The sequence below is a fragment of the Electrophorus electricus genome, chromosome 13 (assembly GCF_013358815.1).
Source record: "Electrophorus electricus isolate fEleEle1 chromosome 13, fEleEle1.pri, whole genome shotgun sequence".
NCBI classification, from domain to species: Eukaryota; Metazoa; Chordata; class Actinopteri; order Gymnotiformes; family Gymnotidae; genus Electrophorus; species Electrophorus electricus.
The window spans coordinates 10,155,809-10,170,500 of NC_049547.1; the positions used below are offsets into that span (position 1 = coordinate 10,155,809).

At 41.0% G+C, this 14,692-nt stretch overlaps 1 protein-coding gene across 1 annotated transcript; it reads left to right on the top strand.

The window, feature by feature from the left end:
* On the top strand, positions 1-13,963 carry tyro3 (TYRO3 protein tyrosine kinase). The gene is made up of 19 exons (XM_027013181.2): positions 1-452; positions 1,384-1,567; positions 3,028-3,128; positions 3,328-3,498; positions 5,313-5,399; positions 6,214-6,326; positions 6,914-7,094; positions 7,810-7,952; positions 8,536-8,674; positions 8,925-9,051; positions 9,223-9,317; positions 9,412-9,507; positions 9,769-9,846; positions 9,982-10,074; positions 10,298-10,419; positions 10,646-10,755; positions 11,625-11,784; positions 12,144-12,280; positions 12,830-13,963. The coding sequence occupies exons 1-19, from the start codon at positions 395-397 to the stop codon at positions 13,227-13,229; spliced, it is 2,595 nt and encodes an 864-aa protein (XP_026868982.2). The 5' UTR covers positions 1-394; the 3' UTR covers positions 13,230-13,963.
* Positions 13,964-14,692: the final 729 nt, after the last annotated feature.

Genomic DNA, 14,692 nt, shown 5'->3' on the forward strand with positions numbered 1-14,692 from the left:
GAACGAGTAAGAAAGACGGGCCATTTCTAGGTACAGGAATGTGTCGTTTCGTGACAGAGTCTCTAGGGGGCATTATGGTATATTAGACACTTGAGGCATTTTTCTTCCTCACAAGGAGTGAAAACATACGGGAGTGTAGACTCCCTACTCCTAAAAAAATCCTATTAATTTTCGGAATCCAAGCATCGAAACGTCGATTGGTTTCACCCCGACTATGGAAAGCGTTTTAAGATTGACGTATTCTCAGAATTTGTTGCTCTCAAGTGTCTAGTATTTTTGTTGCTACTTTACTGGTACACATGTCTTAGAGCTGATGGGTACTAATCGCGTGTGGTTGAAGTTGTTTGTTAAACTAATGTGAGCTAATGGAATTGCTCGATAAGAGGATGCTATAATGGAGATTCATCTTTGGATTGTACTAATTTTTGTACAACACACTCGAGGATTTCATGGTAAGTTTAAAGTGGTCGGAGAAATATTTTTCTGAATTTCATAGTCTAATCACGTTATAATGTACGTACGGCGCAATCTGAATTTGTGTAGCCTAATTGTGGTTCACGTATAGTCTACATAGTAGAGTTTATGAAATCTTCGTTTAGATGTCCAAACCTTAAACAGATTTGACAGGAAAAAAAATATTTGAAAGCATAACGAGCAACGTACCTGCAAACAACAATAATAATAGCATGTTTTCTCATGGGGGCTTATCTTTAAGCTAAAGGGGAATTTGTAGTTTATAGGAGAATGCAATCCATCTATAGTAAACATAACCAACGTCTCTTAACTGATTCTAGATGTTATGTGGTAATTAGATGCAGTTATTGCTTTGGTCACTGGATGTTAAAAACAAACATATAATAGTTTTGTTTTTAAAATTATACTCAAGCACATTAAGACTGTTAACACTTGAATAGGTAGCTACCCCATTAATCTATTCACAGCTAATGAATATGAGCATTGATGTGGCAGTTTTGGTTGGCACTGGAGCATAGTTGAACCCAGCTGTAGTCCGCTATCACAGTAGAGAGCTTTTATCCTGCTGCTACTTGTGTTACAGCTCTTAGCTGGAGTCTGAAAAAACACTGTCAAGGATCTGTTCGGTAGCTCAGATACAACAGAGGCCACAGAAAATAGAATAAGAGCTCCACAGGTTGCAGAAATTAAAAATTTTAAGTGGTGCAGAAACGTGGTGTCGATTTATGTTCCACAATGGACTTTGGTAAATGAAAAGCATTAAATGTAATGCACTTTTAAGAAGTTCTTAAACCAGTTGTCAAAAAAAAAAATACTTTAAAATGAAGGCTCAAAATCAGGGTGCTGCTGCCTTGTTTTTACCAAAGACATGTCAAGATGTTCCTGTCTGTTCTGTGTGTTTTGTGTCAGGGTTAAGGTTCACCAAGAGCCCAGCTAACCTCACGGTGACCCAGGGTAACATGGCACGTCTGGGATGTGCCATCGAGGGCTTGAGCGAGCCAGAGATCGTGTGGATGAAGGATGGGGAAAAGGTGTACAGCACAGACCAGATGTACATCAACCTGGACCCCCACCACTGGGAGACCTTTCACACGTAAGAGCCTAGATACTGGACCTGGCCTTCTGTGGCTGTTGCCAATGACCTAGTTCTAAAATAAGAACTGCTGTGATATCTGTCATTAAGATAGTTCTGTTGGTCCTAGAACTTCTGTTATGGCATCATCCTCTCATAGGGTGTTTACATTCCTGCTGTAAATGTTTTACTGCATTCTGTTCATATGATCCCAGACTATGGCACATATTTCATTAATGTACTGAGAGTATATCAGCCTAATTTGAGTATAATTGGGATTATTGTCTGAACGTAATCTTATATCGCCAATAAAATGCTCATGATTTAACTATAACATCTATGGCAGGGCTTACTGATTTCTAGTCATTTAAGAAAGGAGAATATGCTTGTTTTTAAGAGTGACAATAAAGAGCATATTTAAGGATAAATGCTTGTTAGTGGGTGCATTGTGATTGATAGTGTAATAGTGTAAATAAGCGTGGAGGTGTTGGCTGCATGTTGGAGTTTTTCAGGACTCAGAGATTAAACCGTGGATCCAGGCGAGGGTTGGTGCTGCTGGTTAATCAGCTTTAAGTAGCCTTCCCCAGCAGAGCTGGGGCTCAGAGCAGGGTTTTGTCTCGAGACTCCAGTGAGACTTCTCTCTTAGACACAACCATGAACTTCAAAACTAAACCAACGAAGATGTAAAGTGGACACCACAGAGATATATGATGCAATCAGACGTACTTATGTGGCCACGTGATAAAGCTCTGTGACCGGTACTTGTCAGTCGAAACCACAAACAAAAAAGTAAAGTGGTTAGTGGGAAATTGCTATCCAGAATGTTATGACGAGCAAGCAGATGTAGTCATCCCCTCTTGCAGTGGGTGACTGCCATGTATTGAGCGGGTTGTGAGTAGTGCAACAGCTGCCAGGAATGTGAGCATGCATGGCCAGATGATTGTCATTGCTGCTGACGTGATGGAGCTTGTGATCTCTCAGACCCAGCATAAAATAGACTCTGGACCAAAAGATACATGAACACAGAGCCTCCTTCCTGGCTACTCTGGAATCAGTCAGAAACTCTATTGTTTTTGGTCAGAAACTGTGTCCGTGGTTTCAGGTCTGAATAGATGTAGAACTCGTTCACTTCTTCTTACATTGGAGTCTTTTTATCATACTTCAAAACTGTCTTAGTTCTAGATGTACAATTCTGCTTAGTCATTTCACAGGCTGAATCAGTTAAGCATTTTCATATCCTCATGTGGTTATAGAAAGTTTGATAGGGTTGTATTTATATATATATATGGGAGAGCGGCCTTTTCATCCAGGCTCATCCTTTCCCTCATTCTGGCACATTATGATAGGAAAATATGAAAACTGTTTCCAGCTTTTTTTCCCTTCCATTTTATATATTATTGCTTCACTAATTTGTACTTGAAGCACCATAATCTCTGCACTGATCAATCTTGTTTGCATGTGTTGTTATATTGTACTTCCAGCGTAAAGTCAGTCCAGCAACAAGATGCTGGCAAATACTGGTGTGAGGTTGAAAATTATGGTGCCATTATCTCCTCTGAGCCGGCTTGGATCACCGTGGAAGGTAGATCAGATCCAGCCTCTTACGCTTTCTATCTGGTCATTAGCAGACACATATTATTAAAGCTACACACCTTCACAAAGCTATAATGCTGATTTTATTTATTTATCTACACTTTCACTGAAAGAATTTCTATAATATTGATAGGCACTTGTGTATTTTCCAATTTCATTATGCTGTTTAAATTTTATTGCATCTTTAGGTGTGCCTCACTTTGTACTGGAACCACAGGATGTAGCCACATTTCCAGGGGCCCCTTTTAACCTGACATGCACAGCTGTTGGCCCTCCTGAGCCAGTGGAGGTGCTGTGGTGGCTTGGGGGAGTGATGAAGGGAGACTTCACACCTTCCCCGTCTGTTCTCATCGTTCCAGGTAACTATCTTCTCACAAAGTAATGGGAGACTCAGTTTGACACTGATGTGCACAAATGCAGACTATTGGGAATTTTGTTGTGCTCCCTTAATGTCTGCATTTATATAGATATTGTCATTGTTCATGTGTTCATCATCCTTATGACTAATGTGTTGCATGTGAAATTTAAATGGGGCTGTTTAAATTGGGCAGTTGAGCAGAGGTCACAGTTAGTGGGTGTGTTTAATTAAACAGGCTTTATGGCTTTCTGTTGTTGTACATGGACTTGTACATGCCTTCTGACAGTGACCTGCTTGGGTTCTTGATAGCTGTGTTAATCAGTCTCGGGGTTCTTGTGCTAATCAGTCTCGGGGTTCTTGTGCTAATCAGTCTCGGGGGTTCTTGTGCTAATCAGTCTCGGGGTTCTTGTGCTAATCAGTCTCGGGGTTCTAGTGTAGAGAATACTGCTGCCGATATGATGTTCTGTGTTAGATCGATAGGCTTTTCCGCGCAAACATTCCATGTATCTCTGGCCTTGCTTGTTTTTTTTAATGTTACACTTCAACAATTGTTATTGAGTTCCACCCACCTAAATACAACAAGTCAAAACGTGTCATCTGAAAATGATCTAAATGCTGACAGGGCCTCAACAAACTGTTTCACTGTTTATATGACCACTCGTAGGTTCCATAACCCTGAAGTACATTTATTGCAGAATAGGAGAAAATCATTACTTCTTCACTTCATAGGTGCTTTTTTAGGGGGGAATGGGCAAGAATTGAGAAAGGAGTTATTAGGTAATTATGAAAAGAACATATAGCTAATGTGTGTTCATTTTAAATGTGTTACTACAGCCCCAAATTGGATCTTTAAGTAGTTCTTGGTGTAATGTATCTGGTGCAGATCAATAATCCATTATGGGTACTGAAGTGGGTGAAAGGTATACAACATGACTCTCATATGAATGTTGTAATATGAATGCAGAGAAATGCATCCAGGTTTGTTCTTAAGGTTATTATTTCTGTTTAGGGACCTTTGGCAGTCCTTTGTGATCTCTCACTGATGCTGTGCTCATAGCAGCACTGTAGTTTTAAGGATGGAGTAGTTTCCTTTACTCTGTCCTCAGGAAGCTCCTCTCTGTGTTCATTAGTTCAACTGAATGAAATTTTATTTATATAGTGCTTTTTGCAATAGTCACTTTCTCAAAGCAGCTTTATAGGAGCCAGGTGTAGAGCTCTAATCAGCAGGCCAAAGGAGTTGATGGTAAGGAAAATTTTGCTTGGGTGAAGGAAGAAACCTTGGGAGGACCAGACAGTGCTTGTTAGCTTGGTCCCGTGGCGCGTCCTGTCCCGTGGCGCGTCCTGTCCCGTGGCCTGCATTCTCCTGTTATGTAACTGGAGCACCTGCTTTTCTTTATTGCTCTGAATCACACTGCAGAAATCAATACTGCTCAGAGAATAAGGCCCAGGCAGCCACTCCTTAGTATATGCTGAAGATTAATTACATTTCCTTATGAACTCCTGATTGTTTTCTTTCTTGTTGTCCTGCCTGGAGCGTCAGGGCCTGTGCTGAGTCATAGGTTATAAGGCTAAGGCACTTTGCCAGGCAATTATGAGAGTTTGGCCAATTTAGTGGGAGGGTGGACATTTTATACTGGCCAGTCACTTTCTCCTCGGTGAACTGAAGTGCCCAATTCCGTTACTCAGAAATGTCTGCAATGAGGCAAAGAGTTAAGAGTGTAATGAGATATACAAAAGTGGGAAGAGACTATGTGCACTGTGCATGTTCTCTATAATTCAGGTGGTATCCTCAGTTTTAATCATCTTTTTCTCCAGGAGTAAATGACAGCATAAAGTTTTATTGTGAGGCCAAGAATGCCAAAGGTGTTTCTGTGTCTCGGACTGGCACTGTTTACATAAAAGGTAAGCTCCGCTTTTTCCTTATGGTTAATTCTTCTTGTTGCAAAAACTGTGTAGTTAGTTTAATTGTGGAGCTTAATATCATGAGCTAAATCAAGATCTGATGGTTAACCATCCGATCCTGTTTACTGATACATTTGCTGGTATGTTCACATTAAAACATTTAGTTCAAGTTTTAAGTTTAAAGTGTTATTGTCATTCTGCCCACTCCTTTGTAAAAATTGGAATTATATGTAATTTCTTCTGGTATGATGGAAATGACAGAAGTACAACAGCATACAACACAGGAGTACAAAGTGTGAATGCACAGTACAACAAAACAGTACTGAAGCACAGCACACAAGACTACAAAGTGTAAACGCATAAAACAATAGTACAGTACAAAGGACTACAAAGTGTGAATGCAACACACAATGGAAAATACAACACAAATGTACAAAAGCACAACAGTACAGAAACACAGTACACAAGCCTACAAAGTGTGAATGAACATCAGGACAAGAGGAGTGCAGAACAAGTAGGAAACACTAAATAAACTACAGTAAACATGCTGCATAGGCCAGGGTACACGAGACACACTGGCAAGTCAGGGTTATATATCAGCGTAGGCTTGCTGGGTATTTCTGTATCACCTGATGAGGTCTGTAGACTGAAAACTGGACACATTGTCAAAACATTAGACTGGATGTTGAAAAATATCTTTAGCAAAGATTAACTGTCAATCAATTCTAAAGCGTCTTGTTAATCGAGTTGGCAGCAGGTGGTGGGAGTGCATACCCAGGGCAAGAGAAACTTATTTTGATCTTCTCTCTGGCAGTACTTCCAGATTCCCCTACAGCTCTTCATGTTGACCAGGTGTCTGATAATATGACCCTGATGTGGACTCCAGGGTTCACTGGCTATTCTTCCCTGTCAACATGCACCATTCAGGTACGGTAGTGCTCTGATCCCACAGCCCGATAGCTCAGAAAAGAGTGCAATGCTAGCCATCACCATGCTCTCGTGAGCCAAAGGATATTCACTGCAGTTGGGTTAGAGGAAGGAAGAGTCCCTCAGTAGTGAAAGATGTAAATTGCATAATTGGGTCTGCCTATTTTTCCCCTTTTTCTCTCATTTTAAACCTAGTCACTGATCTCTCCATATATGGCTTAGACAAATTGGATTTATATATATATAAAAAAAATTTAAGCTGAAAAGTCTGCAGAGCAAAATGCATGCATGCATGCATGGTTTAAACTGCTCTTGTGTACGTTTGGGCTGTTCTCCAGTCTGCTTGTATCTGAAGCTCTTCCTGTGGAATTTTACATTAATAATGACTTTATTATTATGTACAACAATAAGATATAATGATATAGACAGCTGGATAATAGATGTAATTACCCTTTGTATTTGTGGGGTTTTGATGAAAGGTCATCTTGGGATGATCAATTCACCTGGAACCAGGTCTTTTAGTCTTTGCTAATGCCTTTGTTTTGAATGGAATCTTCCCACCCCACACTGCCCTAATCTCTCATTAGATGTCTAGCAGCTCTAGAAAGAAGCTAAAACGTCCTGACAAGGAAGTTTCAGTGCCTCCATTCCAGCATACTATTGAAGGACTCCGCAGTCACTCCAACTACAGCGTGCGAATCCGCTGTGATAATGAGGTTGGCTCCTCCCCCTTTTCTCCTTGGCTGGACTTTCAGACTCCAGAATCAGGTATACACACCTCATGATAAGAAATTCTGGAATTAACTCTGAGTTGGAATGAATCATCATTTCATGCTGAGCTGTTTCCTATGATAGTGTTTCTTCCTGCCTTTTGGCTGCTTACATGCCCAACCTGAAACTTTTGTTTTTCATTAACAAGTTTTCGGATTCTGCTGATTATATCCTCGACAGAGGCAGTCGGAGTGCTGTTGAAAGAGACCTACAGTCACAAGGGAATGGTATTTTCATTCCCATTGGCCTTGGTGGCTGGCACTACATAGGCAGTAGTTGAAGAGTACATATACAGCCCAGAGATGGAACCCTGGTTCAAGCACTGGACTGGCAGGCTCATGCCAGCTGCTTGGGTTGGGGGTGGGGGGCGGAGAGAAGAGTTGGCTCAACTTGTAGGGTAGCAGTGGGATGGGGTGGGTTCCGGTGTTGACCTTGTTTATATGTTTGTAAACTGCCAGGACTGGCTTTAGTCCAGTGGATTCCAGCCTTAATGGTACAATGCACCATTGTGCTTGCCCCAAGACCATCTCCATGTAGGTCTTATGCAGGGCCTGCGGTGCTGCCACCCACAGGTCATGACTGAGAATAACCTCCAAAATGGTTTAAAATGCTTTCATCAAAAAAAGACACAACCAGTGAAATTATCTGATTATTTTGTTACTGTGTGGTGGAATGTATTTGTAATGTGGTTGTTGGTGTCGCCCCTACACAGTGCCATCAGCAGCTCCTAAGAACCTAACCTTTGACCTGACAGAGCAGCAGCTCTCTCTCACCTGGGCAGCACTGCGAGAAGAAGAGCTGAACGGACGACTGCTGGCATACAAGTTGCAATGGAACCTGGGAGGAGAGAGTCAGGTACCACCTTATTGCCAGCAAAGGCAACACCACTGTATACACTTCATTAAAACTAAATTACATACACTTATGTTAAATAATTACTTCCTGTTAAATAGTTGGCATCTGGAAATACACTACTAGTATTAAAATAAATCCTGTTCCTTTAAAATGTCCTGGTCCCTCTGTTTCTGGTTCCTTTTCTAGATCACATGGTTGTAAGATTTGGATAATTCCTTGGCTTAATTTCCCAGCAGCCATCTGGCACCAGTTTTCTGAAATTTCAGTGATTTAGCACTGACTTGGAATATACTTGATAGCCATATCAAGCATATTTCACTATCATAGCCGTAATAACTGATTTACACTTGTCTGTCATTGAGTTGATAATGCAAGATATCCACACACACACACACACACTTATGTATCTCATTGTAGCAGTACTGTTTCCAGAAACCACTCTAGGTGGGAGGAAGGTTTCAGCACATACAATTATTAGGTGTATTATTACTGTTCCAGAATCCAGAAAACCATGATGAGTTATTACTGTCAACAGGACATCACTAGATGTTTATTCTAAGCAAGCCCCTGTCTTCATTCCCAGGAGCCATTTCTGTTTAAGGAAAACTTCGCCCATTTCTCTGGAGGTGGCCGATTTTTCAACGCCACTTTTCAGGTGTCTGCGTGCACCGTGGTGGGATGTGGGCCCTGGAGCCGGCCGGTGCTCATTACACCAGCTTCAGGTACACCCTCCCCACGAAAGGGAATGCTGTGCAGTAGGGGGCCTGGTCTGATTTTAGGGAGCTGGCATTTTTGATAGTGTTCTATTCACTGAACATCAATGTCTTTGTACTTCTGTGCTTTCCGACAGTAGCTACTTTTGTGTATGTCAAAAATGTATATGGCCGTCAAAACCTTTGTGTTGTAGAGGTCACATGACTGTATCACTTGTTGGAGGTAAAGTGCCATGTAATACTTTGGTTCTTTCTGCAGCCATGCAAACGCAGACCCAGAGAGAGCACATGTGGGTGGGCCTGGTCTCAGGGCTGCTGGTGGTCGCAGTGTTTGGTCTCCTGCTGACTGTCTTGGTGCACCGCAGAGGCAAAGAGACACAGTTTGGGTGAGCTCGCACTGCCAGACATAAACAGTAACCACAGATGCCATAACCAAGCTTTGGGTTAATTACTGAGTTTCAAAGAGTTTGGAATTTGCCCTTACATTGTGAGATTATTCAGAGAGTACTCCTGTATATTTAAATGGATTATATTGTGTCCCTTTGCCTTGTTGGCAGATATGCATTTAAGACTCCAGGGACAGAGAGCGTGGTGACTTTCACAGCAGCAAGGTCCTTCAGCAGACAGGGCCCTGAGCTCCCAGAATCCACCTGTATGTGTATATTACACATGTGTTGTCACCACAAATACCACAATAACACAAAAAGGTATGAAGTTTTGAACGGTTTTTTTCTGTCTCCCTCTAGTGGACAGCCTAGGCATCAACGATGATTTAAAGACCAAGCTGCAGGATGTCCTCATCCCTGAAAGGCTCCTTACCCTTGGCCAAATGTTAGGGAAAGGTTGGGATTTTCAGCCTTTCCTCATTATATTTTAGAATACAAGCTTTTACACAAAGGACCTTGGCTGAAATTTGCAGGTTTAGTGCTTTGGGTTGTGAATGTATGTATTTAAAACATTTCTCCACCCTTTTCAGTGTTGATCTGTATATAAACAAACAACATGCAGCTCAGTTCCGAAAAAATACTACTGTGAAATTGTACTAGGGGTCTGCCTCGGAAATTCTTTTATAAAATCTGTAGAAAATCAATTTTTCTATGCAGGTGAGTTTGGCTCCGTGAGAGAGGCCTTTCTTAAGATGGAGGACAGCTCCATGCAGGTGGCAGTGAAGGTGCTAAAGAGTAAGTGAGCACTGTTACATGAAGTGTTTATCATTATGAGAAAGTGGGTCATGCTAAGCCCCCAGTTACTGTTTGGTTCACTACCTATTGCTGTTGTGTACTGATGTGTCTCCATCATTTATGTGGGGGTAAAAGCTGACATCAGCACCTCAAGTGATATTGAACAGTGCCTGAAAGAGGCTGCCTACATGAAGGATTTCCACCATCCCAACGTGATCCAGCTAATAGGTCAGCGAATGCACTTTTGGATTAATAGATGGTCATCGTTACAATATTACTCTAAACATTGCTCAGCTTTGTAGATTCATGGCCTGAACTGGGTTCAGGCTTCATAGCATCTGAGAATGACATTTGTTAAAGTTCATGTAATATGTTCGGAGTCTGACATTTCTGTCTGAACGTAAAGCACGGGATGCGTCTCCTCCTCCATGTTGTGTGTCTGCTCTATCAGGGGTGAGTCTTCACAGACGGCCCCAGCAGCGCTTACCCATTCCCATGGTGATCCTCCCATTCATGAAACATGGTGATCTGCACACTTTCCTCCTCATGTCCCGTCTTGGGGATGAGCCCTTTGTGAGTGTTTCCAGCTCTTATGAGTTTTTGATCGCTTATTGTTCATACTCACACATACTCACAGACACTCATACGCTCTTACCCATGTCTAAACAAGTTAGATCATGGGTTGAAAACTGTATCTTTATATTTACCCATTTAATTTCCTGATTCTGATCTTGCATTGTTTAAAGAGGATGAACACAACTCTTCAAGTGGCTCTGTATTGTCTTTGTCTTTTCTGTAGACCCTCTCCCTACAAACGCTCGTTCAGTTTATGTTGGATATTGCACGGGGGATGGAGTATCTAAGTAGCAAAAGCATCATCCACAGGGATCTGGCTGCTCGCAACTGCATGTGAGTGTTTGCAGTTACACTTAGGCCAATCTAAACCGCATTCACAGAGCTTTAAATCTGGACTCGGTATCAAAAATATGAATGGTGACTCCATGTTCTATGTTTGTTTCTTTTTTTTCCTTAAATGGATGCACATTGCCAGGTTCACACTACAGCAGGTAAAAGTGTCACAAATCTGTTCTGTGGTTCCACATATGACACAGATTTGTGATTTGCATGTCAGGGTGAACAGCATACAACACATCAGATAGTGAATTCATATACGTATCTGATTTAGGGCATGCGACTGCTGTTATAACATAAAATTTCATGTGCCTTTTACTCTAACCCAGCTCAACATTCAGAAGAATCCAGATATTCCTGAAGTAGCAGCCATGAGTCCACAGCCTTCATTAAAATCTTGACCCTCTTCTGCCTTCTTGCCCTCATTATAATTTGTTGCCGAATTAGCGGCTGGCCTGATGAACGTGAGCATTAGACTAGTGGTTGCTATGGTTGGCTGATTGTTTACATCTGGATGAGGGTGTGGTGTGAAGCACTGTTCATTTGTGCATGCAGGTCAGTTCAGGCGCATGATCATTTCAGACTAATGTTGGATATATTCCACATTTGAAAAGTATTGTGAACAAGCAAGCAAAAAAAATTGGACTTATGCAGTAAACAAAATTTGGGCCACCTTACCTGCAGTGTGAATGTAGGCCTTATTTACCCAGTTACATTACACTTTCCTGAGCATTTCTCCAATCTGATGTAACACTTCAATGGTGGTTCTTCTCATCTCAGTTGATGTGCCAGATCTCACAACTTGGTCTTGATTACCTAAGTGAACTACATTTTTACTGGCCTCCCTCTGTATTCTACTTGTTTAGGTTGAATGAGAACATGACGGTGTGTGTAGCAGACTTTGGCCTTTCCAAGAAGATCTACACTGGTGATTATTACAGACAGGGGTCTGTCTCCAAGCTACCAGTGAAGTGGATAGCACTAGAAAGTTTGGCTGACAACGTCTATACAACGCAGAGCGATGTGGTAATATGCTTCACTAAATATAGACCCTTATAACAAGTATCTTTTCACACATTACTACATTTCTTTGACTCTAAATTTTGATTTAAGAGGTTTTTTTTGTTTTTTGTTTTTTTTTCAGTTCCATTTATTCTACGTAGCAGGGCCTTGAGTGTGAGCGCCCAGCACAGTTTGGTGATTTACGTTCTCAAACCAGTTTTAACTCGTCAGTTCATTAGCAGGTTTAGTAGGTGTGTTGGAGCAGGGGAATCACCACACTGTGCTGCACAGTCATTTAGCTTTACATGTAGTCAGGCAATGACTTCTGAAAGTAGCTTCAGAGACATCTTAAATCACCTATGGCTATATTGGCTGTATTTCAGTGGGCTTTTGGGGTTACCATGTGGGAGACAATGGCTCTGGGGCAGACTCCTTATCCTGGGGTGGAGAACTCTGAGATCTACGAGTACCTCATCAAGGGCGAGAGACTCAAACAGCCACCTGACTGTCCAGTTGAAGTGTGAGTTTTTGTTTTTTTTTTGGTTTTTTTTTTTGTGCTGTAACCCATTTCTGTTCTGTATTTTATAAAACATGAACTGCATTTTAACTTATCACTAGCAGTATAGTTCAGTTCTCTCAAACCATTGCAATACAGTGAGAGGATATGAACTACTAGGCACTTTTATGTGAGTTATAGTAAAGGTATGCAAATTACATAATCAAGTGTTATATAAAATATTACATGAATATAACTGAAAGTTAGCCTCAATTGGACTCAGTTGTGCCTAATTACAGTACATGTGGAAAATCCAGTGTTTTCTCTGCCTGATAACTTTTCTATTCATATTCGAATATTGAATGTGGCTTAATACATTAGTGTTCAGATAACTATTGAGTTTATGCGATATGTGCAGCGAACAATATCTATGTAAAATGTACCTATGCAGTTGACCTTATTGATAACTTAATCCATCCTGTAGTCAAACTGGTTTTTGATGTAACCTGAAAAATTGAGACCAATAAATGTATTCATTATTCAAGTAACCTTTTTTTGGCTTCTTCCCTCCAGCTATGAGATTATGCACAGCTGCTGGTCTCCTGTGCCCAAGTGTCGTCCCAGTTTTCAACACCTGATAGCCCAGCTAGATGGCCTCTGGGCTGGACTGCCTCCAACACCTGCAAAGGAGCCCCTGCTCTATGTAAACATGGATGGTGAGGTGGACTCTGGGCTTGGGGCCGGGCCTGGGACAACAGTCAGTGGGGAGCCTTTGAGGGCAGTGCCTTGGCAGTGTGTTGGAATGGAGGAGGATGAAAAAGACTGGCTTGTGGGGTCATCGGGGTCTGTACTGGCAATTGGTGGAGACTATCGCTACATCACTGGCCCATGTAATGTCATGGACGGTGATGGTGGGCACTCTGAGGATGGCCTGTCGGAGGATACCCGGGATGAAGATATCATAAATGTGTGAACTTTTACTTTTTCCCTTTTGTGAAAAGGAGACTGAATATGTCCCTTGCTTACTCGAGTAATCACCTAGGCTGCTACCTAGAAGGTGGCCTTGATTTAAAAAAAAAAAGCATAAGAACGCATTAAGGGTGACACATCATGCACGATTTCTGGATGCATTTGAGTGGTAGTGAATAATGGACATGATTATTATGTTGCCCTATGGGTCAACATGAAGATCGATTCATCTGGTAATACCATAAAGTAAAGGGACCCTTTAGGCACTAATTTTCAAAGTAACAGATGCGAATTAATTTAGACAAGGCTCCAGCAATAACAAGAGGTTACAATTCATTACCATAAAAATAAATAACCAAGTTTCGTTCTCAAAATCCCCAATTAAGGCTATTAACCAATATATCTAATTTATGTTGATGTATATGATCCATGAAAACTGTTGTTTTCTGTGCCTTTTTTTAGATGGTGCCTTTTCTATACCAACATTTAATTGCAGCAAATATACATGCAAAGATAAACTTTACATGGCATTATAGATCTGGAACTTTATAATATCAGTCTATGAATTTGTTGCACATAAGCTTAAAAAACAATGCTGTACATTTAAGAGACGATGTTTCAAGGGCATTACTGCTGTGCTGTGTTCTGTGCATAATTGCCTGATGAATGTCATCCCGAAGCCCACAGGAGCGTGTTCCGTGTATGAAAGACATTAAAACTTGGTGTAAGTAGGTTCAATCTTAAGATACCAGTTGTTTTTATTTTTGATAAAATGGCTCATAGATACAGTAAAATGCAAGCTTGGATGACATTCAAGCTTGCGTTTTTTTTTTATAGGGTAGCGTTGCATGATTGTCATTTTACATGTTTTACATTATTCTTTCCAAAATAGCTGACGCTTTTTTTTTTATCCAAAGCGACTTATCAGGACAAACAAATATATGAATAACTAATCTGACATCTAGCTACCGTACACGTTAGATTTTTTTTTATTTTATTTGAATAACTACACATTAGAAAAAGACAACACTTCTTTGCACTAATGTCATGCACAAAACATTCAGGACAAAAACGCTGGTCATACAATGTACCTACGTGTCCATTGTAGGCCGTGGCGAATTCACCTAGGACATTACAGGCGAACGTTACAGGCTAGTGTTTGGGGGAAACTAGTAATCTTAAAAAAATAAAATAAAGTTTTTACCTGTTGTGTCTAATTGAGCACCGAGGATTTCGGATGCCCGATCCCCCACCCGCCCCCCAAAAAAGTTAAATTACAAATTCAATTTTGGGAAGGAACAATTGTGGCACACATTTCGATTATAACAGTCATGATAAATAAAACTGAATTTTGATGCAATTTCAGTGTGAATATTATTCTCTACTCACGAACTATAACCCAAGGTCACTTTAAGCATTTCGATAGCATGTAACACAGGTGACCTAACCTCATTTAGTTTTCGCTAG